Source organism: Pelodiscus sinensis, chromosome 17 (assembly GCF_049634645.1).
Source record: "Pelodiscus sinensis isolate JC-2024 chromosome 17, ASM4963464v1, whole genome shotgun sequence".
Classification (NCBI taxonomy): domain Eukaryota; kingdom Metazoa; phylum Chordata; order Testudines; family Trionychidae; genus Pelodiscus; species Pelodiscus sinensis.
The window spans coordinates 8,153,290-8,178,238 of record NC_134727.1 but is presented as its reverse complement, the minus strand read 5'-3'; the positions used below and the strand labels follow the sequence as shown (position 1 = coordinate 8,178,238).

Genomic DNA, 24,949 nt, shown 5'->3' with positions numbered 1-24,949 from the left:
CGCAAAAAATTAAGGTGCCTGTCTACACTGGCCCTCTTGCACAAGTAATCTTGCGCAAGAGGGCTTATCGCTGAGCGGGAGCGTCAAAGTATTTGCGCAAGAAGCACTGAATTCTTACATTAGAACATCAGTGCTCTTGCGCAAATCCAAGCAGCCCGCGTAGACAGCTGGCAAGTCTAGATGCACCCTGGGAGAATACTACAATAACAATCCTATGAACTCACTATGGGAGACTCTTCATGTAAAAGTTACAAGCGCAAGAGAAAGTGGCAACAAATATTCTGAACAGTTCCTTGAAAGAGCTGGATTTGCTAATGCAAGGAGACTGTGAATGATGAGCAATCAGAAGCAGCCCGACACACCTTGTACCACTATAAAACCCACTGCCCTCTCTCAGCAACTGGAGTATTGGGAATGATGGTTCCTGGCTTATCCATCACTCCAGAATGCAGCATGGGGCTAGTTGTTTCAGACCCGACTGTAAAATTAGAAAGCGTATTTACCTCGTCAGAGTGTTGAGAGTTTCAATATAATCTTATCATAGAAAATCAAATGACTTTACAGTCCCATTAAAAGTTTAGTCTCTCTATAAACAGGTCTGAAAGCTATACTCATTTGATCCCAACCCCTCTAGGAAGATTTATATCAATTCTGCAAAGAAAGAAACTGAGGCAAAGTATCCCAACTTGCTTGGGTTAGGGCAGACTATCTAGATCAATTTTGGATGAATAGCACAGCCTCAGACGTTCCAGGCAGTGCGGTTACAGCATTTTCTGGCTCATAGCAAGGGATGGCGTCAGGTTCCGGAAGGAATGCCTTGGCTTAGTGCATCTCCTTTGCATGTACATGACTTGCCTTGCTTTACGGCGCATACCTGAGAAGCTGCTTACATCTTTTATACTATGTCTGCCCAGGCTGAGGAGCCAGCCCTCACACCCATTATTGTGAGGGTGTTGGTTGTGCTTTTTAATGAGACACTGGAGTGCTCACTCCCCAACTGTGTGTACTCTCCCTAGGAGGAGGCCTGTCCTCCCTCCAATGAATCCAACTCCTTCACCATAAAAGACAGACTTAATGGGCTGAGAATTCTTCTTGATAAGGGAGCCTCTCTCTCAGTGAGGGAGTCCTGCCAGCCTGCAAGAAGCGGTAATAACTTGTGGCCGATGTTGTGTGTATGCTTGTATAGGAAGAACTGCACAGAAATGGGACATAGAGTAAACTCTTTATAGAGTTGTCTTAAAGAGAGCCCTGATTCTGAACTCTCAATACCGTGGGGCTGAACCAAAACCCAAACCTCATCTCAACCTCTGTGGCTTAGGCCCACCTCCCAAGTACTCAGATCAATTGCAGAGGACTGGGTTTCTCACGGGAAGAAGAAAGTGGATGGCAAACTGCTAGGCAAATGCTAAGCAAACCACATCCTCCACCTGAGGCTCCCAAGATGCTTTGCAAATAATGACCCAGCTCACTGGCTGGGAGCTGGGTCGTTATCATCCTATTAAGGACGTGGTCACCAACCCATCCATCATGGAGGCATGCCAAGTCGATTGAGAGGTGTTCCCAGCCTCCCTTCAGTCCCCCCCAAGAGAGAGCCTACCCTGGTGCTACAACCTCTTGTGAAAATGGAGGTAGTGCCGGATTCCTGTGGCCAGGGGAGGTGCGAGGGGTGGGTGGAAATCCTGCAGCTGTGTGCCAGATCCGGCATCTCAGGAAACACACGCTGCTCCTCCCCTCCCCAAAACAGCTAGCGCACTTCCTGAGACACTGGCTCTGGTGTGTAGCCATGGGACTTCCTTCCCTGTGCTGTCTGCCTGCCTTCCTGTGGCATGGGGTGGGGTGGAGGAGAAGTCCTGCGGCTGTGCACCAGATCTGATTTCTCAGAAAGTGCATCCACTGTTGTGGGGAGAGGAGGATCAGCACGCATGCTTCCTAAGACGCTGGATCTGGTGCACAGCCGCAGGACCCTCAGGTACAGGCAAAGCTGTCCCTGTCCCCTCCCCTGGCCAGGCCCCCACCATCACCCTGTCCCCTGGCCAGACAATATCTAGCACCCTAGCCAGACCCCCACCCACACCCTGCCCAAACCACCACCAGCCCCCTATTCCCTGGCCAGTCACCATCCAGCACCCTGCCTCCTGGCCAGACCCCCCATCCAGCACCCTGCTCTTATCCACTGGCCAGAAACCCACCACCAGTACCCTGCTCCTGCCCCCTCCCTCCTGGCCAGACACCTACCCCCACCTTGCTCCTATACCCTATTTTCCACACAGATTCTGCATCCCCCATCCTTATCCCACTTATTGGCAGCATTGTCTCACACACTGATCCCTCATTTTTGGCCCCACCTCTGAGTGTAAGAGACCCCCATAAATTTCACTAACCGTGGAACCCAGAAGAGTTAATCTGGCCTGAGTCCTTAAAGCTCAGCCCCACCTGTCCTCCACTCCATTGGGCTGGAGTGCCAGGGGAGTGAGGAGTCTCAGTTGGGGCCACATGAGTGAGGCTTGGGGTTTTTTTTGGAGGGGTTGTTTTTTTCACCTTACTTGTGTGGTCCCTGACTGATATTTAGAACATAAGAATGGCCATACTGGGTCAGACCAAAGGTCCATCTAGCCCAATAGCCTGTCTGCTGACAGTGGCCAGCACCAGGTGCCCCAGAGAGGGTGGACCCAAGACAATGATCAGCGATTTGTCTCCTGCCATCTCTCTCCAGCCTCTGACAAACAGAGGCCAGGGACACCACTTCTATCCCCTGGCTAATAGCCTTTTATGGACCTAACCTCCATGAAATTATCTAGCTTCTCTTTAAACTCTGTTATAGTCCTAGCCTTCACAGCCTCCTCTGGCAAGGAGTTCCACAGGTTGACTACATGCTGTGTGAAGAAGAACTTTCTTTTAATAGTTCGAAACCTGTTACCCATTAATTTCATTTGGTGTCCTCTACTTCTTCTATTATAGGAACTAATAAATAACTTTTCTTTATCTGCCCTCTCCACACCACTCATGATTTTATATACCTCTATCATATCCCCCCTCAGCGGCTGTGGGTCAGTGGCCCCTGACCCAAAACAGGTTCCCCGTCCCTCCCATAAAGACAGACTATGCTGAAACGTTTTGTGTTGGACACAATATTTTATTTGAAAATGAAGCCTGGCCAACAAGCCCATATCTGGCCACAGCATCACCACACTCCGACACCCCCCAGCGACCCTGAGCCCTTCATACACCTGAACCCCCTGCCCTGAGCCCCTCACATCCCCAAACACTTGTACTCTCACATCCCCAGTCTTCTGCCACAACACTCCTGCACCATCCGCACACTGTAAATCTCCGTCCTGAGTCCATCATACTCCCACCCTCCCTGCCCTGAGCCCTTCATGCACTCCAACCCAAACTCCTGCACCCTCACATCCACAAAACTGCAGCTGGCTCGGCACCCCACCCCTCCACCTGACCCCAACACTCTCTAGCCTGGAGCCCCTTCTCTGAGCCAGCATCCCCTTCTTCACCTCCTCCTGAACCCAAATTCCCTTCCAGAGCTTGCACTCCGACCCCTTCCCACACCCAAATTCCTCATTCCCACCCCAGAGCCCACACCTCCTGTGTCAACCCAGTGAGAGTGAATAAGGGCTGGGGACTGCAAATGATGAAGAGGAAGGGAATGGAGAAGGCAGGGACTCAAGGAAGAGGTGGGGTCTTGGGGAAGGGAAGGGGTAGATCTTGGCTTGCCCTGCTGTTTAAAAAGTGATCTTGGGTGTAAAAAAGGTTGGAGACCACTGCCTTACAGACACAATGATCATAGGTCAGGGGTTCCCAAACTTTTTGACACGGGGACCAGTAAATCCATTCATGAGCTTTCAGATGACCAGTAACATTCATTTGCATATTCATTAAGCAAATAAGGAATATGCAAATATGTTGTTTTTGGTCCTCCCAAAGCCCCCAGGGCCAGCTTTAGCAAAGCTTTTGATACGACCACCCACAATATTCTTATCAGCAAGTTTAGGGAATATGGATTGGAAAAGTGGACTGTAAGATGGATAGAAAGCTGGCTAGACCAGGGTTTCCCAAACTTTTACTTTAGTTGGAACCTGGGTTTTTCTAAGTACTTTTTTTTGCAGCCCAAAAATATAAAATTATATTAAAAAAATGAATACATTTTCATTGTTTCACTCGCTGCATCCTCCACCCAACCCAGGCCAGGGTTTGGGGGACCCAGCACCACACGGGCACTCCAGGAGGCGGGAGCAGGAGCAGATTGGGGTAGGGTATCTGGCTAGGAGTGAGGGTACTAGGAGGGATAGGGTTGCCAGGTGTTTAGTTTTGTACCAGACAGCCTGGTATTTGAGGGTTCTGTCCAGAAACAAATAGAGAAAATACCAGACATAGAAAATGTCCAGTATTTTCTAATTAGGTACGTTTTATTATCATTATTATCAGGGCTCGCTGAACCGCGGCAAGCCCCGCTTGCCAGCCATGCTGTCCGGCAATCTGCACATGCGCAGATCGCCCGAACCTGGCTCTTCTGGGATACAATCTACTCACCACAGTAGATTGTATTATTTGTCGAGCCCTGATTATTATTATTAGGTATATCAGTTTGTAGTTGCTAACTTCCTGGCTGGTCAACACGTGCTGCATGAGTGTGTCCATCAGCCAGGCAGTTTGCAACTACTCAGGGGTGGCAAAATGGAATCTAGGAGGCCAGACTCCTTCGTGTTTCGCCCGGACCATGCACGGGACGGGCAGCGCCCCAGGATCTGTGTGCACCCGGATCAGTCCCACTCCCTGTGGCCAATTCTCTTCCCCCTGCTTCCCCCCCCCCTCCGTCCCCCAGCCATCCCTGCTCACCCAGACCCTCTGCCAGCCTGGCAGTTCTCCCCCGCTTCTCTTGATCTCACCCTGCCAGCCCTGCTGCCCACACCAGCTCTGCTTCCTCCAGTCAGTTTTCTCCACCCGCCCCCATCTTTCCCGGCCAGCCTCCCCCCTCCCCAGGCCAGCATAATCCAATAAAACCCTGCACCACCACATTGTGTATTGAAAAGGGGCTCATTTATTTTCAGAAAGCAGACATCATCTTTGGAATTTTTTTATCCATATTCTCATTGTGGATGGTGAATGCACCGGGTTCTCTCCATTCTGACACATTGTAGTGCCTTTAAACCTCACTGTCAGCAGTGGGGATATTTAAAAGGTACTACTTTTACATTTTTATTCAGAATCTGCGTGCGCCCTGAACTGCCCTGCTCCCCGCTGGCCAATTCTCTCCCCCAGCCGCCCGGCCAGCCCCGCTGTCCCCACCAGCCATTTCTCTCCAGATCTCCCCTGGCAAGCCCTGCTACCCTCGCCAGCCCTGCTTCCGCTGGTCGGTTCTCCCCACCCCACCCATCTTTCCTGGCCAGCTGCTCCGGCCCCCCCCCCCCCCCCCCCCCCCCCCGGCCAGCCCTGCTTCCGCCCGCCGGTTCCCCTCCCTATCTCCCCCGGGCAGCTCCACTGCCCCAACCCTGCTTCCCTGCGGCCCATATCCAAATCCCCTGGCAGCCAGCAATAAGAACTCACCTGGTAACCCTCACTATACCTCTGCCGGGAGCCTGAAACGTACGGCTGCATCCACCCAGCCCGGCTGAGGACTTGGGGGACCCAGCGCTGCACAGGCAGTCTGTGAGCCCGGAACACCCTGGCAGCCACACTGAGGCCCGGTATTATTTTTCCCGTGGCCCGGTACCGGGACACAGCCCGTAGTTTGGGAAACGCTGTCATAGGCTGTTCTGTGGTAGTGAGACCAGTGCAAACCTCTCGCAGGCACAACCTGCCCCAATTCAGAAAGGGGATTGCTTGTGTGGGGCTTACCAAGACATTGACATATTGAATCTACATTGGGAGTTTGCATCAGAAGGCCTCTGTGACTTGCCCAACACAAGGTCACACACAGCCAGTAGCCGGGAAAGGAGCCCTGAACTTTCACTACCTCCTGCGTTAATACATGTTATACACCAGAGTCTGTTGCAGGCAGTGCTCCTGGTGAGCTGTGCGCTTGTGATGCCACTTAGGAGAGATTCCAATGCTGCCCAGCTGATTAGAGCACCCACAGGTAGGTTTTGTGTTTCTATTGGTGGTGCATATTTTCATACATATTGGTGCACATCACAAAAAATTTATTCTGCACATGGATGGAAAAGATTAGAGGGAACATTGGCTCTTTTTCTCCCTCCGTTCTTTGCAGCTTCCCTCCCCACCCCATCCATTTTCTATTCCCCTCTCCCCATCCCCATGCTGCACACTTTCTTTCCCATGCTCACCCTTCAAATGCAGGCTGATGCTGAGTGTGGCACACCTAAGCCAAGGGAGGAGGCTGGAAGAGTTGGAACATCCCACCCTCTTGGCATGCAAAGGTATTTCAGAAAGCTCCTCTGGGCCCCTCTCGCCCAAAGCTTTTCCAAGGAGCCATTTCAGCACCAAGGTGGAAGGGACAGCCTGGCACCAATTAATACACATGCAAATGCTGCCAAGGGAGTGGCAAAAGTGCCTGGATGCCAGACTGCTTCTTGATCCTTATCCAGCTCTTGCCTAAACAGCATAACTGTAGACTCCCACATGAAAACCAGTTAGCAGTGTGGGGGGAGCGCAACCAGCCGCCAGCAAGTCTGCTCTGTAGTACTGACAGCAGCCTTCACGGGAAGAGTCAAAATTAGGGAGGAGAGGATGCAATTAGCTTGGAGCCCTGGGGGAAGGCAGCAAGGGAGAACACTCACATTTCCCAATGCGAAGGATGTTACGTGCTTATCATTGGAGCCCTGCATCCCACACAGAAGGGGCTGGGCACTGCCTGCACCGTGCTACACTCAGCTCAAGATTGTAGCAGTGTTCTTCCAATGTCAGTCACGTGCTAGATACACAGAACATTTCTGGGGACAGGACTGTGGAGTGAGCACTGCCAGATACCAAGTTCTCTCTCTGCCTAACTGGTAATACATTTAGAAAAGTGGTCCTAAACCAAGCCAGTCGGGGAAAAAAACCAAGCCAGTCGGGGAAAAGAACTGCACAGAAATGGGACATTTTAAGTAAACTCTTTATAGAGTTGTCTTAAAAAGAGCCCTAATTCTGAAGTCTCGATATTGTGGGGCTGAACGAAAACCTAAACTTCACCTCAGCCTCTATGGCTTAGGCCCATCTCCCAAGTACTCAGATCAATCATGGAAGACCGGGTTTCTCACAGGAAGAAGGAAACGGATGGCAAACTGCTAAGTACTCTCTAGCAAATACAAAGAATGCTCCTAGTATTAAGGTCAGTGGGACACAGATACCACACTAAAGCATTCAGAATTGGAAGCAGAACTAAGAGCAACAGGATGGTGAATCATAATTTGACCCAGAGAAAACTTTCATCCTCAATAAAAATAAACCTTCAGGGTTTGCTTCAGGGGTAGTCTGGATTCTTTTAGACGGAATTCAAGAAATAAAAGGACTTTTACTCTCGCCAACAGGCAGCAAAGAACTTGCAGGCATGCCCAGCTTAAGCTTTAGGGCTGGAACATTTCACTGGTATACAGGCAGTCCCTGGGTTACGTACAAGATAGGGACTGTAGGTTTGTTCTTAAGTTGAATCTGTATGTAAGTCGGAACTGGCGTCAGCCGCTGCTGAAACTGATCAGTTTCAACCGCGGCTGAATCTGGATGCCAGTTCTGACTTACATACAGATTCAACTTAAGAAACGCAGGCGTCCCCAAGTCAGCTGCTGCTGAAACTGATCAGCGGCTGATTCCAGGAAGCCTGGGGCAGAGCAACTCTGCCTTGGGCTTCCTGTAGTCAGCCTCTGGTCAGTTTCAGCAGCGGCTGACTTGGGGACGCCTGGGGCAGAGCAGCTGGGGTGCTGCTGGATTGCACCAGTAGCGCGGCTCCTCGGCGCTACTGGAGCAACCCAGCAGCACCCCAGCTGCTCTGCCCCATGCGTCCCCAAGTCAGCCGCTGCTGAAACTGACCAGCAGCGGCTGAATCAGGACGCCTGGGGCAGAGCAGCTGGGGTGCTGCCGGGTTGGTCCGGAGCGGCGCTGCGGGACCAATCCCGCAGCCCCCAGCTGCTCCCCAGGTGTAGGCAAGAAAATCCTGGTCTGCTGGGGGGGGGGGGGGGGGGGGGGGGGCGGGGGGCGACACTAGCTAACCCCCCACCCTGCCCACCAGACCAGGGAGATGGGGGTGGCGTGGAGGACTTGGGCGGTCCCGGCTTTGCTCCGTCTCCCTGGTCTGCTGACCTGGGAGACACGGAGCAAAGCCACAGAGCACGCGGGCAGCGGGACAGTCCAGGTGCGCCGCGGCTGTCCCACTGCTGGCGTGCTCCGAGGCTTTGCTCCCCATCTCTCTGGTCTGCTGGTCAGACCAGGGAGACGGGGAGCAAAGCCTTGGAGCACGCCCGCAGCGGGACAGCCCAGGCGGCGGCTTTGCTCGGGTGTCACTAGTCTGCTGGGGGGGGTCCAGCAGCTTTGCTGGACCCCCCCCAAGCAGACCAGGGAGACCGGGAGAAGCTTTTCTCGCCCCGGAGGATACGGGTGGCGACGCGACGCCCGTGAGCTCCGGGGCAAGAAAAACCCCATTCGTAAGTGCAGATCCGATGTAAGTCGGATCCGCGTAAGTCGGGGACTGCCTGTATTCACTTTTCTAACAATACTTCCTACAATGTTGTAATGCAGTAGGTGTTATAACAAGTGACAGACCTGGAAGAGTCTGCTGCACTCCATTATCATGTGGGCCAGGCCTTGGGTAGCCGCCAGATTTTCACTCAAGTCTCTCTGGTCTGGTTTTCCCAGGCTGTACTTCCTCTGGCTGGATCTAGAGAGAAGGTAAATAAGGATTTTTTTTTAAAGACATAGCAGAATAAATCAAAAAAGTAAGAGGAGAAGCACATCACCACAGCCTGGAAGCTGTAGGGAATTTTCTCATCTACTCTGGTGTCTGAATTTGTGTGTTATGACGAGTTCTGTACATGAACAACTTCACCAAACAAATTCTGTCATCACTTTTGTTGCCAGGGACAACAATGGGAAAGCCACAGTAATTGTGACTAGTAAGCTTCATAGAAATGGTAGACTGAGATACCAAGGAACACTAGTGCAACTGAGGCTTATCAAAATTTACAAGCTAATAAGTTCTTTTACTGAAAAGTAATTAAGATTAGCCTATGAAATGAATGAGCTCTCTTTGTTGATGTAACTAAAGACTTAATTCTGAGCTCATCCAATCAGATCCAGAAAAGCACTGCCATCTTGCTAACTCACGTTATCAGCATTTTGCCTCTTTCCAGGACATAATTGTTATAGGACACCAGTAACACTCACAATAGCTTTATCTTGGAACATTCCAATGAAACAACTTTAAAAAGAGAAGGCAATAAGGACCCTCGACTATTCCTTAGAGCATGTCCCTTTGAAGACTGAATCCAAAGGTAAAATATTAACTAATTATTTGAATTTAAGGTTCAAAGCATCCTTGTTTCTAAAATGATTTTAGGCTACTTGCTGTTGCAATGTAGAGTTAAAAGTAAATTCAGATGGTACCAACCATTCCAACTATGAATCTCAAGCTCCCAAAAATGACAGATTGCTTAATTCTGGTCAGGATTTGCAATTGAAAAAGCTATCAATCACTCTGCCACATTCCTGGCTCCACGCACGTCTTCTCTCTCTATGATCTGCAACGCTATCATTGTTTCAGCTTTAGGGTTAGCACTTCTGAGCATCACAGGACTTGCTTTATAGGCAGATATGCATCTCGAGATGTTTTGTGCTTCTTAACAGCAAATTCTTAACATTTTTATCTCTATTTACTTTTCTCAAAGTGTCATTAAACCTGAAATGCACAAATACCATGCATGTGACACACTTCCTCACCTAAATGGAACTTCTATCCTTATCATTAGATTGCATAAGATGATGAAGTATCTGCTTTGACAGGGCATAATGTTTTTGTCAAAAGAAAAACAGCCTTTTCCTCCCTCAGAACAAGTTTATCCACAAGCACAGTCATACTGTATAGCAAACAAAAAAGGCCTTGCATTGCTAAACTAGATCCAAAATGAAATGCTCAGAGGTCACAATACTGATTCTACCTAGAAGTTACTTCATCACCATATGAACTGCCAGTAAGTGTTAGACAATTAAGATATTGTTGCTTATTAAAATTAAAATCACACAGTTCCCTTAGCATCCATATTACCAGAGTTAGTACCTGAATTAGTAACGAGCTGGAAACTAGGTCTGGAAGCTTGAATCTGCAGCTGGATTTTTATATGTAAATACTAACAGGAGTTTGGAAGCCTACTTAAATAAATATCTTCTACCTCCCCATTTCTCTGTAACACAGTCATTGCGTGCTTCCCGAGTACAAGCAGAATTATAAAAAGCAAAGTTTGTTAGGAAGTCTATTCTCACCCTCACTTCATAAAGTACAGAACAAGTGGCTTTTTTGCTAACTCCTTTGGCATAGACATTGCAAGGAACCTAATCCTTGAGTTTTTTTTAGTGGAATTGGACTAAGCCAATACAAAAGACAGGTATTGCCACCTTCAGAATCTTGTGTCATGCCCACGTTAACTAAGGCTTTGTCTACACTGCTAAGTTTAAATCACAGCCACAGCAGCATGAGGGGAGTAGCTCACAGTGCTGGGAGCCTGTTTACACTGGAACTTTAGCTGTAACTTGCTGCATTTGGGGGGTAGGGGTGTTTTCACACACCTCTGAGGAAGGAAGTTACAGCACAGTAAAGCAGCTGTGCATACTTTACACACCCTCAAAGAGCAAAGTTGTCTTAAGTGTATGAGGAGGAGAAGGAGAGCATGCACAGAGGGAAGAGTGGATTCGTAAGAACTGGGGCCCAGACTACTTAGGGCTTTGAAGAAAAGGGCCTTAAAACTGGTCTCACATTTGACAGGGAAGCAGTGGAGTAGAAGGGTGATGTAGTCTCATCTCCCTTAAGGGCTGAGCTGTCACGTGGGACAAATTTGGAGCACCTCCAGATTTTTAACAGACAAGGTAAGTGTTTGGTTCATTTCCTATATGCAGAGTCAACATGGCACAGAAAAGCTCTTAAACAATAGTTCAGCTGTTAAGACAAGGATACCTAGATGATGATGAACTCTCTCGCCTTAAGGTATTAAGGTGAAACAGGGATGGTGCCAGGCAGACTGCAATGTTGGTTGGAGTCATCTGGTTTTCCTCAACAAAAGCAACTACATCTCTGAGAAAGAAGAGAAGGATTTTCAGAGCCTCTCGGTTTTCATCTGGGAGCAGAAGAATGGCAGCCTGCACTGCATGAAACTGTTGATCCTTTGGCAAATCTGAAGACCAAAGAATTGAGAAACTCATGAGAGTCTGATAATATCAATCATTAAAATAAAACAATGGACACACTAGACTCTAAATAAGGGATCAACTCCATACACCAGCTCTTCCATATCCAGGATCACAGAACAATCCTCAGAGATGGCAGAGACCTAAAAGGCCAGTTCAGTAAAGCCAGTTAAATTAAGCCTCTACATCAGGTTGGCAAATGGCTTATTTCAGTTGGTCTTAAAGCTCTGCCTAACAGACTTAAGAAACTGAAATAAGGTTGATCAAAACACAAATAAGGGCTTGTCTACATCTGGAGTTATTAAAGGACAGTTCTTCCTGGATAACTCCAGAAGCAGAGTGCCCACCAGGGTAGGCTAAACAGGAACAGCAGTTTGGTTGATCACTTTAAAAAATAGCTTTTTTATTTAAAATTTCTACAAACCCCAGCTTTACCTAGAGATTTGGGATATTGTTCCATATTCTACAGACAGGAAATAAGTAACTAGTACTCCAGTAATCAAGGCTTTGCCTGGAGGGAGCAGGGTACATGTTCCTCATGTCAAAGTCAAGTCATGTAATACAACAAAACCCAAGATGTAATCTGTTTTCAAAGACTGTGCTTATTTAACATTTACATGCCTTTTCCAGGTGTCAGAAAAGACTGTCATTAAAAAACTTGAGGCACCAACATCATATGCCTCCAGAACGTGTTCTTGCTGCATCATAATGAATTCAGTTAATAAAAAGAGTGGAGACTGAATTAATTCTACATCATTTGCCATTGCTTTGTTTGCCTTATGGTTTATTCCTTTTTCAAACAAACAATCTTAAATGCAGACAGGCTCACAGAACAAGTAGGAATCAGCTGGTATTTCCAATGAAAATGATACACCACAGAACCGACCCTCATGCTAAGAAGTACCTGATCTCAAATGCAATTTACTGAAATGAACAGACTACTTGCATAATCAGGTGCTTCTCAATGAGGGTAACAAATTATGCCCTAATTTAATATACAGAAATAACAATTTAAAAATCAAGTCAGAACACCAACCATAGAGTATTATTAAAAGGAAAGAAAGCCACAAGCATGAAGAAAATGTTTATTGTATAATCTGAGACCACTAATTTTCACTTTGATTTTAGAAGTCCATCTTGAGATACTGTGGATCTTACTTCAGAAGTACTGACTACCTGCAGCTCCCACTGACTTCAACAGGGCTTAAAGATGCTCAGAACTACTGAAAAGTCATGTTCCCAGCAGCATGATTTTGGATTCTCAAAAAAAAAAAAAAAAAAAACGAGCAGACAAAGCCAGAGGTTACTTTTGGCCTAAATGTCCAAGAAACAATGAAAAATTAAAAGTTACATACACTGGTAAATGTGGAGGAAGGATTCACAAAGCTTGCTAGTGAATATTGGCTCAGGAAGATCTCGGAAATACTGCTTTACCATATCTGCCACATCGAACGCAGACTGCCCTTCGTAAGTTACGTTGTTTGGGTCATTTTCATTCATTTCCCTTAAAGAAAGGATCCTAGATTTAACGCCTGATTTTCTGAACAGGCCAACCTATTAAGAAAACAGACAGATATAAGAGCCAAAACCTATGTCAAAATAAGCAATTTTTCTCTTTAACCGTGACACTGAAGTACTTAACGATGGCTGTCCATGCAGACACCATATATACAAACATTATTTTATTCACAAGTACATTAAAATATATTGCAAGCATCGCTCTGAAAAGTCAGCTACTGCCAATGAACTCTGATCTCTCTAGAAACAGCTTGGAGATTCCCTATTTTCCAGCTGAACCACACGGGAACTCTTTTTATATCAGTTAACACAGGGTATGCCTACACTACAGCACTAATTCGAACTAACTTAATTCAAATTAGTTAATTTGAACTAAGCTAATTCGAATTAGTGCATCTAGACCTAAAAACCAATTCGAATTAGCGTTTTGTTAATTCAAACTAGCATGTCCACATTGAGTGGACCCTGATGAGGGACAGCAAAGCAGTCCTGACTTGGAGTGCCCTGAGTGCCCACACTCGGCACATCACAGCACTCAGCCATCAGCCCGGCTGCACTTGCCGCAGGCTGCCATCGGGGGGGGTCAATCGGGGGGCTGTCTGGATCCTGGAGGCCCTGCAGGAGAGCTTCCACCCCGAGGAGCCCGCAGAGCCACCCCAGTCCTCCCCATCGGGGGCTCCTCACATCCCAGTCCTCTCTCACCTCCTTCCACTTACCCCTCCCTAGCCCCCCTTCCTGATGTAAAAAATAAAGGACACGTGTGGTCAAAAATAGAAACTCTTTATTTAACAAAACTAGCGGTGGGAGGGGATGAACCTCTGGGGAGACTGGGAAAAGGAGGTGGGAGAAGGGAAGAGAGAGGGAAGGAGAAAACTTGGGAGGAGAGAGCTGGAAGGGGGAAGCCAGGGGAAGAAGGAGGAGGAGAAGTATAAAACTATGGTATGCCATATCTTCAGTACTGTGTACAGATATGGTCTTCTCACCTCAAAAAAGATGTTTTGGCCTTGGAAAGGGTTCAGAAATGGGCAACTAAAATGATTAGGGGTTTGGAACAGGTCCCATATGAAGAGAGGCTAAAGAGACTGGGACTTTTCAGCTTCGAAAAGAGGAGACTGAGGGGGGAGATGATAGAGGTCTATAAAATCATGAGTGGTATGGAGAGAGTGAATAAAGAAAAGTTCTTCATTAGTTCCCATAATAAGAACTAGAGGACACCAAATGAAATGAATGGGTAGCAGGCTTCAAACTAATAAAAGAAAGTTCTTCTTCACAAAGCAAATAGTCAATCTGTGGAACTCTTTGCCACAGGAGGCTGTGAAGGCTACAACTAGAACAGAGTTTAAAGAGAAGCTAGATAAAGTCATGGAGGTTGGGTCCATGGAGTGCTATTAGCCAGGGGGTAGGAATGGGGTCCCTGGCCTCTGTTTGTGGAAGGCTGGAGATGGATGGCATGAGACAAATGGCTTGGTCATTGTCTTTGGTCCAGCCCCGCTGGGGTATCCGGTGTTGGCCGCTGTCGGCAGACAGGCTACTGGGCTAGATGGACCTTTGGTCTGACCCAGTACGGCCATTCTTATGTTCTAAGCTCAGGGCTCAGGGTCGGGGGTCTCACTGGACCAACTTGATTTTCATGCAAACCTGCTCCTGGGTTCGCATGTGGTCTTTGGTGGCCAGGCTGGCAGCTATCCTGTTCTAGATGGCCGATTTCCTGTGTCTAGTGCAGAGATTGTGGACGTTGGAGGCCTCCCCCCAAACCTGGATGATGTCCACGATCTCCGCACTAGACCAGGCGGGCACCCACCTCTTGTGGCCCCAGGCAGGCTCCTGTGGGCCACTAGCCTGGTCCTGGGAAGAGGGGGAGGGCTGGGTGGCAGTGGGTGGCTGGCTCATGCCAGGTGCAGGGTCTGCTGGCTGGGTGCTTGCAACTGGCATGGGCACCGTAGCCAGACCGTGGCCCTTTAAGGGGCCAGGAGGGGGGCAGAAGAGTTTCCCTGGTTGTGCCCAGAGTGGCCACCAGGGCATGCTGGGAAGGGCTAGCCTCCAACTAGTTTGAATTAAGTGGCTACACAGCCCCTAATTCGAACTACTTAATTCGAACTAGGCGTTAGTCCTCGTAGAACGAGGTGTACCTAGTTCGAATTAAGTGCTCCGCTAGTTCGAATTAAGTTCCAACTAGCGGTTTGCATGTGTAGCGCCTATGAAAGTTAATTCAAACTAACGGCTGTGTCATTTGTAGTGTAGACATACCCACAGAATGAAAGATGTGAGAGTCCACACTGAAGACTTCTAAATGCAGGATTCTCCTCCCTCCCCTCCTTTAAATCAATGTATATTGGCTTTCTAAGTTTACATCAATAGGCTAGTTTAACAGCAGGGCTGCAAAGTTATCAGTGCACTTTGAGTATTGTTTATCAAAGAGAAAAGGGTTTGTATATAAGTATGAATTTAAATTGATATCCAAGTAATAGTATTACCCATTCAGCAGGCCATCCAATAGCATGAAGTTTCACATGCCCATTTTTTAGAGTTTCCATTTTGTTGGAAATTCGAGTATTTCAAATAGGTTAATTTCAATTTGAAATGAAAATTGGATTTTTTTTTTAATTTCCAGGAGACAAAAATTCTGAAACATTTTATTTGGATACTATAAAAAAAGTTACATTTCCATAGTATCATTTTGATTAATTTTGTTTCAGCTTTTAGAATATTAAACTATGTAGTGTTATATAATTTACAGTAAGTTAACGTTTTAATGTAATATAAAATTAAAGCCAAAGGAATCAGAGTGATACAACAGGTAGAACTTCTCTAGTCCAGCAACATCCATGGTCTGGCATGATTTTAGTTCACTGGATGTCCACTTATCATGGGTGTGGCCAAGTTTCCTGTAGTCCCATGAGGTTTGTTTACAGCCACCAGTCCTGGCTCTCAGTATTTTGTGCTGTTATTTAGCTTTAATTTACCCCAAATGTCTTTTAAGAGCAGTAAAAGTGTTGGTGGTAATACTGCGAGATAATATTGACCTCCCATGGTTCAGCAAATTCTCTGGTTCGGCACCAGTCAGGTCCTGAGGGTGCTAGACTAGAAAGGGTTAACCTGTATTGAAATGACATATATTGACATTGTCACAAAATATAGATTCCATTTTTAACTGCAACGTATACATTTGTATACTAACTCCATAATATATATTTAGATCTTTTTTTCCCCCCTAGGCACCACATTCCAGGAAAGATGAGGACAAGTTGCAGAAGATGCAGAGAAAAGCAACAAAAATGATTAAAGGTCTAGAAAAGATGATCTATGAGGGAAGACTGAAAGAACTTGGATTAGTCAGTCTGGAAAAGAGAAGACAGAGAGGACACAATAACACCTTTCAAGTATCTAAAAAGTGGCTACAAAGAGGAGGGAGAAAAATTGTTCTCAACTCATAATAGGATAAGAAACAATAGGCATAAATTGTAGCAAGGGAGGCTTAGGTTGGACATTAGGAAAAACTGTGTCAGAGTGGTTAAGCACTGCAATAAATTGCTGTAGGGAGGCTGGGGAATCTCCATCATTGGAGATCTTTAAAAGCAGGTTAGACAAACACCTGTCAGAGATGGCCTAGATGTTGCTTGGTCCTGCCATAAATGCAGGGAACTGGATTTGACCTCTCAAGATTCCTTTCAGGTCTGATTCATTCTGCATAATAATATTTGGTTATATAGGTGTCCACTACCTGCAGATTAAACTAGCTAGAGTGGGGAGTCACTGCACATGTCATCATGTGCATATTAAAGGGAGAACTATGAATACAGTGTTTAGTTTTCAATTAAGAGAAACTTTATCCCAAATCCAGTACTCATGTAAAATAATTTTCAATGTGAACGGAATGACTCTTAAAAAAAAATACAACCCTCCATCAGTTTAAGTTACATGAGAAAAAAAAATTACCCCTAACTAGATTACCCCTAACTCCAAACAGTTGGAGAAGGATGGAAAATGTATAATTTTACAGATTTTCCCCATCCTTATTACAGAGGTACCACACACAGTATGTGATTCATAACTGTGGGCCCTAATCTACAAATGCAAATATCTTCAGAGCAGTGGAGAAACCTAAGTTGGGCACAAAAAAGGTGTTATTCAAAGCAGTATTTCCTCTCTTTTTCTATCCATGTACAGAATAAATTTTGTCATGTGCACTGCCAGTAGAAACACATACGGCTGGCTGTGGGCGCTCTGCTAATCATCTGGCCAACATTTGAATCTCTCCTGGATGGCCACCCAACTGTTCAGCTTACAAAGAACACCTATTTACAGTCCTATTATATGCCATAAAAAGATACAGTTCAGTTATTAAAGAAGTGAAATGAAAATTCAGATGTTGCAATACTTTCAAACTGTCTAGAGCAGAGAAAGTGTGCTACAGATGTTCGATTTTGCTTGACGTGCCACCAAGGAGGAATTACTTAAGCTCAATACCAATGTGGACACAAGAACTAATGGATATAAGTTGGCTATTAGGAACTTTAGACTCGAAATTAGGTGAAGGTTTCTAACCATCAGAGGAGTGAAGTTCTGGAACAGCCTTCCAAGGGAAGTAGTGAGGGCAAAAGACCTATCTGGATTCCAGATTAAGCTAGATGGGTTTATGAAGGGGATGGTTTCATGAGGTAACATGATCTTGGCAATTAATTGACCTTTCACTATCAGTGGTAAATAGGAAAATGGTGGGAAGATAGGAGTTACTATAGAGAACTTTTTTCTGGGTGTCTGGTTGGTAAGTCTTGCCCACATGCTCAGGGTTCAGCTGATCGCCATATTCGGGGTTGGGAAGGAATTTTCCTCCAGGGTAGATTAGCAAAGGCCCTGGAGGTTTTTCGCCTTCCTCTGTAGCATGGGGCACAGGTCACTTCCGGGAGGATTCTCTGCATCTTGGGGTCTTTGAACCATTGTTTCAAGGACTTCAATATCTGAGATATAGGTGAGAGGATTATTCTAGCAGTGGGTGGGTGAGATTCTGTGGCCTCCATTGTGCAGGGGGTCAGACTAGATAATCATAATGGTCCCTTCTGACCTTAAAGTCTATGAGTTTGTCCACATTTGCCAATTGAATGGAACTGCCACAGGTGCTATAAACAAAGGGCAAATACATTTATACTGGGTTGGAAATAAGATGTCTAGAAAAAGAGGACGATATTGCTGTTCCCACTAGGGTGCTCATTCAAGCCTGTTCACACAGCACTGAGAGAAGCCTTGGATAGGAACAAATACCCTTCAAAGGGTTGACAAACCAAAAGAACATGGTGGCACCTCTGGAAGGGCTCCAAGTTAAAAGCATCCACAGGATGAAGTAGTGTCATTCAAGTCATATTTAGGCTTGGTTTTTTTATTTGTACCTGGTCAAGAAAGTGGCTTCTTAAATACTGCATGGCCTGGAGAATGCTCTTTGGAAGTGGGTAGCTTGTTCGCTGAACATTTAGCAGTAATGGGACCCCAAATACACTTTTGTCCTTGTAGTCAGGGGTTTTGATTTTTCTAATGAACTTTGGAACAGTCCTGAAAACAAAAATAAATGCAATCAAATCATTAGTGCTACTCAGTGAAGTTCAGACAAGGGGCACTGCGGATCTTTCCCCCCACCCCTGCCCCTCTTTATGTGAGTGTGCCGCCTTTGTTCCTTCCCCAACTCCTGCAGCCCTATTACACTCAGAGCAGCACAAAGAAACCAACAATTAAAAATACAATGACATCATGGGCTGTGTGGCATAAGTTCCTTAAATTTAGCAGGGTGCAGCTGCCATAAAGAAATCCTAATTTCAAGTGGGAACTCTTGCAGAATACATTATCATGCTTAGGGACACAATCTGCTAAATTCTTATAAGTTCAAGTGCTAGAACCCTGCATAAAGATGCAGAATTGCTATAGCCGATCACAATGGCAGGTGATTTTTATTTAAGTTGCAGCCAGGATAGAAGGGGCTGGAAGTGGCTCTCTGTCCCTAATTCCCATTGTCTCACAGAAGGTCTTTCAGAGAAAAGATTTATGAATGGGCAAACTTCAGGAGAAAGCAAAGACTAAAGTTTGGACTATTATTTAAGTTATCCAATAATGCCAAACTGTAGGAAATGGTGACAGTCAGGGCGAAATCCTGCCCCACTGAAATCAACAGCAAAATTCCCATTGAGACAGCTAGACTACAGTTTCACTCCAGATGTGCATACTCAATCCAGAGCAGGGTAAAAGATCCACCTGCTGTTGCCAAATGTCATCTGTCCTGAATTAGAGTATTTTAACTTACCAGTTCCAGCCCTGTTTACTGGAAGGAGAGTATTTGTCCATTAAAGCAGTGAGTTTCAACAAAGCAAGTTTCTGTATTCGGTTTAGGTGGGCTGCTGACTGGTTATCAATTTGTACAGAAGGGCTTTCAAAGTTCACAGTCTCCTCTGTAGACCAGTGTCGCCTCTCATGTCTAAGGAGTAAACATTGTTTAGGTTAAAGGAATGTTCTCATAGCTCATGTCAGGTTTCTGCCTAAAGCAATGGAACACCTATGGAACATTTTGTCCCATCAATCACTTCAAAAGTGACCCAACGTTTCCAAGCAGATTTTGGTTGCATTTTACATAAAAGATCTAATCTGTGAGGTACTGCACTGACGTGAAAGGCTCAAGTTAGAGAAAGGAATGAGCCACAAAATTTCAATCTGGAATTCTCTCAGCATCTGTGGGGCCATCATCACTGGAATACCATAGCACCTAATGCTTGGATCTGGTTATTCAGGCCTCTTTTCTGTTAAATGAATTTAATTTTTTCATTTTTTTCAGACGGCTTTGGACTGAGGGGATGACAGAGAAGTTCTTGGAGATAGGATAGAAAGGTAAGAATAAGGCTGTAAAGAAAAAGGAAGCTGACCTGTTGGAATGTGAAAACGAGGATGCCATTTCTGAATCTCCTACATAAATCAGTTCTGGGGAATCAAGCTCATTGCAGTTCTGTTTTCCATCAGCAGCTGGTAGATCTGCCAGTTTATCTGCTGAATGCTGTTTTATCTCAAGGTGGATTTCTTTAGGGGAAGATGGACACGGAGAGGTTGAGTCATTCGCAAAATCAGAGTCTCCATCATCTGAGAACTTCTCAGTCCACTGATTCACCAACTTTCTGAGCCCATTGATGTGTTCCATGACATTGTCTAGTTCTGAAAAAACATCATCATCACCAACGTCCGGCACCTCCATCTTGTTAAGATGAACAGGAATGCTGGGCACATTGTCATATATACTCAGTCTGTTATCTATACATGACAAAGGACTCAGAGGAGTCTCAGACTCCTTAGCACTAATTCTAATTCTGTTCCGCCTGCATCCATGAAAGCTTCCAGTTCTCCAGTTCACAGAACTGTTGTCTGTTGGGGATAAGAAACTGTTTGTAAGTGCTTTGGGGAAAGTTCCAGGCTTATGGCCTTGTGGGATGTGAAACATTTGGTTTGCATGCAAGTTAATTTCATTTCTGAAGTTCTGCTCCGATACATCATTCCACAAAGAGAGCTTGCTGGAGTCAGTGTCCTCTGCATGCACGCCTCCCCGTTTAGCATAGCTCCTGACTTTGATAACAGGACTTGGAGTGCTCACAGTGCTGCTGTTTTCAGACTGGCTGCTGCTACTGCAAGTGGGGGGAGAATAAGAAGAATCCTTTTTTATCTGGCTGCCAGAGAGGTCACAAATATCCACACAATTAAGGTTCTTCAGCTTTTCTTCATTCAGTCCCTCCACAAGAACAGGTTCACCGATGATGGGTTTGGCCTTTGACCGAGCATCTCTCTTTACACTGGAGCTCCTTATGCGCAGTTTCTCCATTTTCTTAAGAAAGCTCTTCCCTTTTTTGTGTGGTGGCTTATCCAAAAGCTGCTCCTCACTGATGATGTTTAAGAAATCACTAGGGGAAGGAGAACAACTAAAGGTAGAGTCAGGAGAGACCAATTTACTTGAGGAACACCTGGAGGAACTAGTGCTGGTCTCAACATCCTCAAAAGTCTTAGGGAAGCTGATAATGTCACTGTCCCCACTGGTACTGCTGTGAATTGATGACGCATCATGTTTCTCTCCTTGGTCTGAAAAGGAGATCTCCTCACTACCAGTGCTCTTATGTCTTGGACTGTCTGGGACTGATGAATTAGGACCTTTTAAAGGGAAACCTTCAACGCTCTCCAGGCGAGACCATCTCTGACTGCATCTCTCATAAGCCCATTTGTTACTTATCGCACAAGGTTCTTCATCTTCAGATTCATCACTCTTAAAGTAAAGAAGTTACAGTTCAAGAGGCGAAGTTGAGCAAATTTTAAAATATCGAAGATGCAACAAAAAAGGATTAATTTTAATACTTTTTTTAGTCATTGCAATACTTTTATATTTAGAGTCCTACATTGGAACAACGGTCACTCAAGCTTTCCAGTACGAGCTCTGTTTTGCTAACTGAAAGGGTTGGAGCAACAGCAACTAAGCACATTAGAAGTTGTATACTGACTGGACAACGACAATTCTGTTTTATAGCAATTTTCAAATTCCAATCTCTTTCAACATTGGATCAAAACCAAAGCCTCTTGAACATTTTAATGAAAGTGAAGTTTTGCGGACCTGTATTTTTTCAGATCAAAGCCTGATTAGGGATGTAAAATGTTAATCGGTTAAAAGCCAAAGCTTACTGGTTTCAGTTAACCAGTAGGGGCTGGAGCAACTCCCAGCCTGCCCCAGACAGGGGGATGGCTCTAGCCTTGTGGCACGTGCTGGAGAAGTCCCTGTCTGTGTCTAGCCCAGCCACACCCTGGCCCTCTGCCACAAGTTAAACACTGGCTCCCTGAGAGCAGGGCTGGCAGGGACCCACAACAAAGCCTCCTCCCCGCTCCTGGGGAGCCTTCGCTGCAAGCTCTGCAGTATAGAGCTTATCTAAGCTTTATACTGCAGAGGCCGTAGTGTGTGTAACCGTGTAACCACTATGCTTTATAACCGCTATGATTTTTAGCGGTTACAGGGTTACATTTTTAACCGCATTTTTACAGACCTTCTTTCTATTGGAAAGGAGAAATTTGGGTAAATGGAAGCATACAGTGGGGGGTGCAGGTCTGTCTCCAGGCTGGTGATTAGTGCACTAGCTAAGGATGTGGAAGACCCAGGTATAAGTCCCTGAATCAGACAGAAGTGACTCAAATGTGGATCTCTCACATCCAAGGCATTCACTTACAGGTGATCTGATATTCCTGTCTGTTACTTTTCTGTGTAAATTAGTTCAAGAGCATGGTGATGATCTCATTTCACCCACAGTTGCTATTGGTCCCTGTGATGGTGCGTTGGGGTTTCCCTGTCTCCTGCACCCCGGTAGTGGCACGAACAGACTCCACCAGCCAGTAGAATAGAGGGAGTTTATTGCTTCTCCAGGATGCAGCACAGCATAGATGTAATCTGGTTGCAGGGCAGGCCGAGGATGCCTCAGCCCCCCTTAAGATGGGGGAGACTGGGCCCCTAAATCCCAGCCTGTTGCTTAGGCTGCTTCCTCCATTATTCCAGACAAACTAAAAACCCGCTCCCAGCCCTGCCCCCCAGCCAGGTGTTGGTCTCCGCCCTCCTTCCTTTGTCTCCCTCCCTGGGAGGCTGAGCCTGGGTGTCTGGGTTAATATACATTTGGGAGGGTCAGTGAGAATCTCCCATCACAGCACAGAGGAACCCCGGGTCACAGAGCAGACAGTACCCCCACTGCGCCACAGTCCCTTAGTGGCCTTGGTGAAGTACAGGCACTTCCCGGGTTACGGACAAGATAGGGACTGTAGGTTTGTTCTTAAGTTGAATTTGTATGCAAGTCAGAACTGGTACATATTCTACCCCAGGTGTCCCCGATTCAGCCGCTGCTGAAACTGACCAGCAGCTGACTACAGGAAGCCCGAGGCAGAGCTGCTTTGCCCCGGGCTTCCTGGAATCAGCCGCTGATCAGTTTCAGCAGCAGCTGACTTGGGGACACCTGAGGTAGAGCAGCTGGGGTGCTGCCAGGTTGGTCCCCGCAGCACCGAGGTGCGGCGCTGCAGGGACCAACCCGGCAGCGCCCCAGCTGCTCTGTCCCAGGCGTCCAGATACAGCCGCTGCTGAAACTGACCAGGTTTTTCTCACCACTGGTCAGTTTCAGCAGCGGCTGAATTTGGATGCCCATCCCCCCCCCCCAGCAGACCAGGCTTTTCTCACTGCGGAGGACGGGGGCGGCGGGACCGCCCAGACGCGCCGGGGTCCCGCCACCCCCATCCTCCACAGCTTTGCTTCGTGTCTCCCTGGTCTGCTGCCCCCCTCCCCCAGCAGACTAGGGAGACGTGGAGCAGCTTTTCTCGCCGTGGAGGACGCGGGCGGCGGGACCGCCACGGCGCGTCTCGGCGGTCTGCTGGGGAGGGGGGCGCAGCTAGTTCGGGGTTCCCTCACCCCGTTCTTAAGTAGGGATCCGATGTAAGTCGGATCCACGTAACCCCGGGACTGCCTGTACACCACATGTTTTAAGCATGTGTAAGATTCATGAATCTTGAAAGGTGCATTGTGGGGGCGGGGGGCTCTGATCATCATAGCAGTGGAGCTATTTCTGCAGGTTTTACAGGATAGGTTGCTGCTTTGAGTGAAAATAATAAATAATAATAATAAATATATGGAGATATACCTAACTCATAGAACTAGAAGGGACCTGGAGAGCTCATTGAATCCAGTCCCCTGCCCTCACGGCAGGACAAAGTACCATCTCTGACAGATTTGCCCCAGACCCCTAAATGGCCCCCTCACACCCCGGGTTTAGCAGGCCAACGCTCAAGCCACTGAACTATCCCTTCCCCACACAAAAGCAGTCCTGCTCTGCTCAGAGCTTGTTTCTGATAATGAGCTTGGGTGTTGTTTGAAGGCCAGAAGTAATAGTTCAGGTCTGAGTAAAAGTTCTGTGTAAGCTCAAAAGTTTGTGTCTCTCTCATTCTGAGACCATCACAACTACACCACCACCACAGAACCTCCCCTAGAGATCAGGTGATATACAGTAGCCAGGAAGCACTTAAGCTTCCATTTGTCAACTCATACGCAACAAAAGTCTATGAGTAAAGCTTTTCTCCTACAAGACAATGACATCTGTAAGAAGTTATGCTATTTTTAAATGTTCTAGTTGGCCAAATAATGAAATGAAGATTGTACAAACTCTTCAAATTAGATCCCTACCTTCAAAAGAAAAGGCATGTGTTTTGCAGGACAGGTTTGCTCACTGGCCAATCAAATCAAGACAACAGAAAGGTAAAAAACTGCTAATACCTAATGTATCTTCTTCAAAACTTGGCTGCCACTTGTTTTGAATACCATTGACTAATTTTTTATATTATACCCAAAATTACAATCAAATTTAATGACATACCCGTTTTCTCTGACGACTTATTTCCACTTTCATTGCTGCACACTTGTTCAAAGTATTTAATCGTCTAAGGGGGGAAAAAAAAAGGACTGAAAATTTTAACAAATTATTTTCTTAAATACTAGGCGGCTGCACCCACTGCTTGCTACATGCGACAACCCCCCTCTCTGTGGCCATTTTCACTTTGTGAGAGAGCCTGTTGACTGTGATGATGTTATGAGCATCTGGTAGCCTAGGCAGGGGAAAGTTTTGCCTTCCCAAACTGCCAGACATGGTCCCACCCACTCGCCACCCCCTGAACACCTATTGTATGTGTTCTGGGGGCAGAGTGTTGCTGCCCTAGCGCCCGCCCTCATGGGGGCTGGGGAGGCTGGAGCAGCATGGTCGCCTCCTGCCCTGAGCCTGGGGTGTGTGCTCACCCCCGCTTCTGGATGATATCATTCTGTTGTCCATCAGGAAAACGTTGAGAGAGAGAGAGAGAGAGAGAGAGAAAGTGTGTCTTATAATTGCTCTTGAACGCTTAAACACTGAGTTTGAACTTCTGCCAGTAATAACTGACTTTCAGTGTTCCTTAAATGCCCCCAAATGACTAACCTAGTTCTGCAGTCAAAGCTTTAAGGATTGGGAAGGATGATACATTTATTTAAGACTTTGTAACAGAAAAAAATTGGTCAAATTAATGTTATAAAACACAATAA

General features: G+C 46.4%; 1 protein-coding gene across 6 annotated transcripts in view; it reads right to left on the bottom strand.

The window, feature by feature from the left end:
* The window catches only part of LOC102454521 (rho GTPase-activating protein 7-like), a 163,002-nt gene that overhangs the window by 17,195 nt on the left and 120,858 nt on the right, over positions 1–24,949 (bottom strand). For all 6 annotated transcript variants that reach the window (XM_075900170.1, XM_014569855.3, XM_014569856.3 and 3 more), the window contains 7 exons: positions 24,255–24,318; positions 19,758–21,133; positions 19,145–19,315; positions 18,243–18,402; positions 12,696–12,894; positions 11,111–11,327; positions 8,710–8,824 (listed from right to left, as the gene is read on the bottom strand). In XM_075900170.1, the coding sequence (XP_075756285.1) occupies positions 8,710–8,824; positions 11,111–11,327; positions 12,696–12,894; positions 18,243–18,402; positions 19,145–19,315; positions 19,758–21,133; positions 24,255–24,318 (2,302 nt within the window). The remainder of the gene's footprint in view (positions 1–8,709; positions 8,825–11,110; positions 11,328–12,695; positions 12,895–18,242; positions 18,403–19,144; positions 19,316–19,757; positions 21,134–24,254; positions 24,319–24,949) is intronic.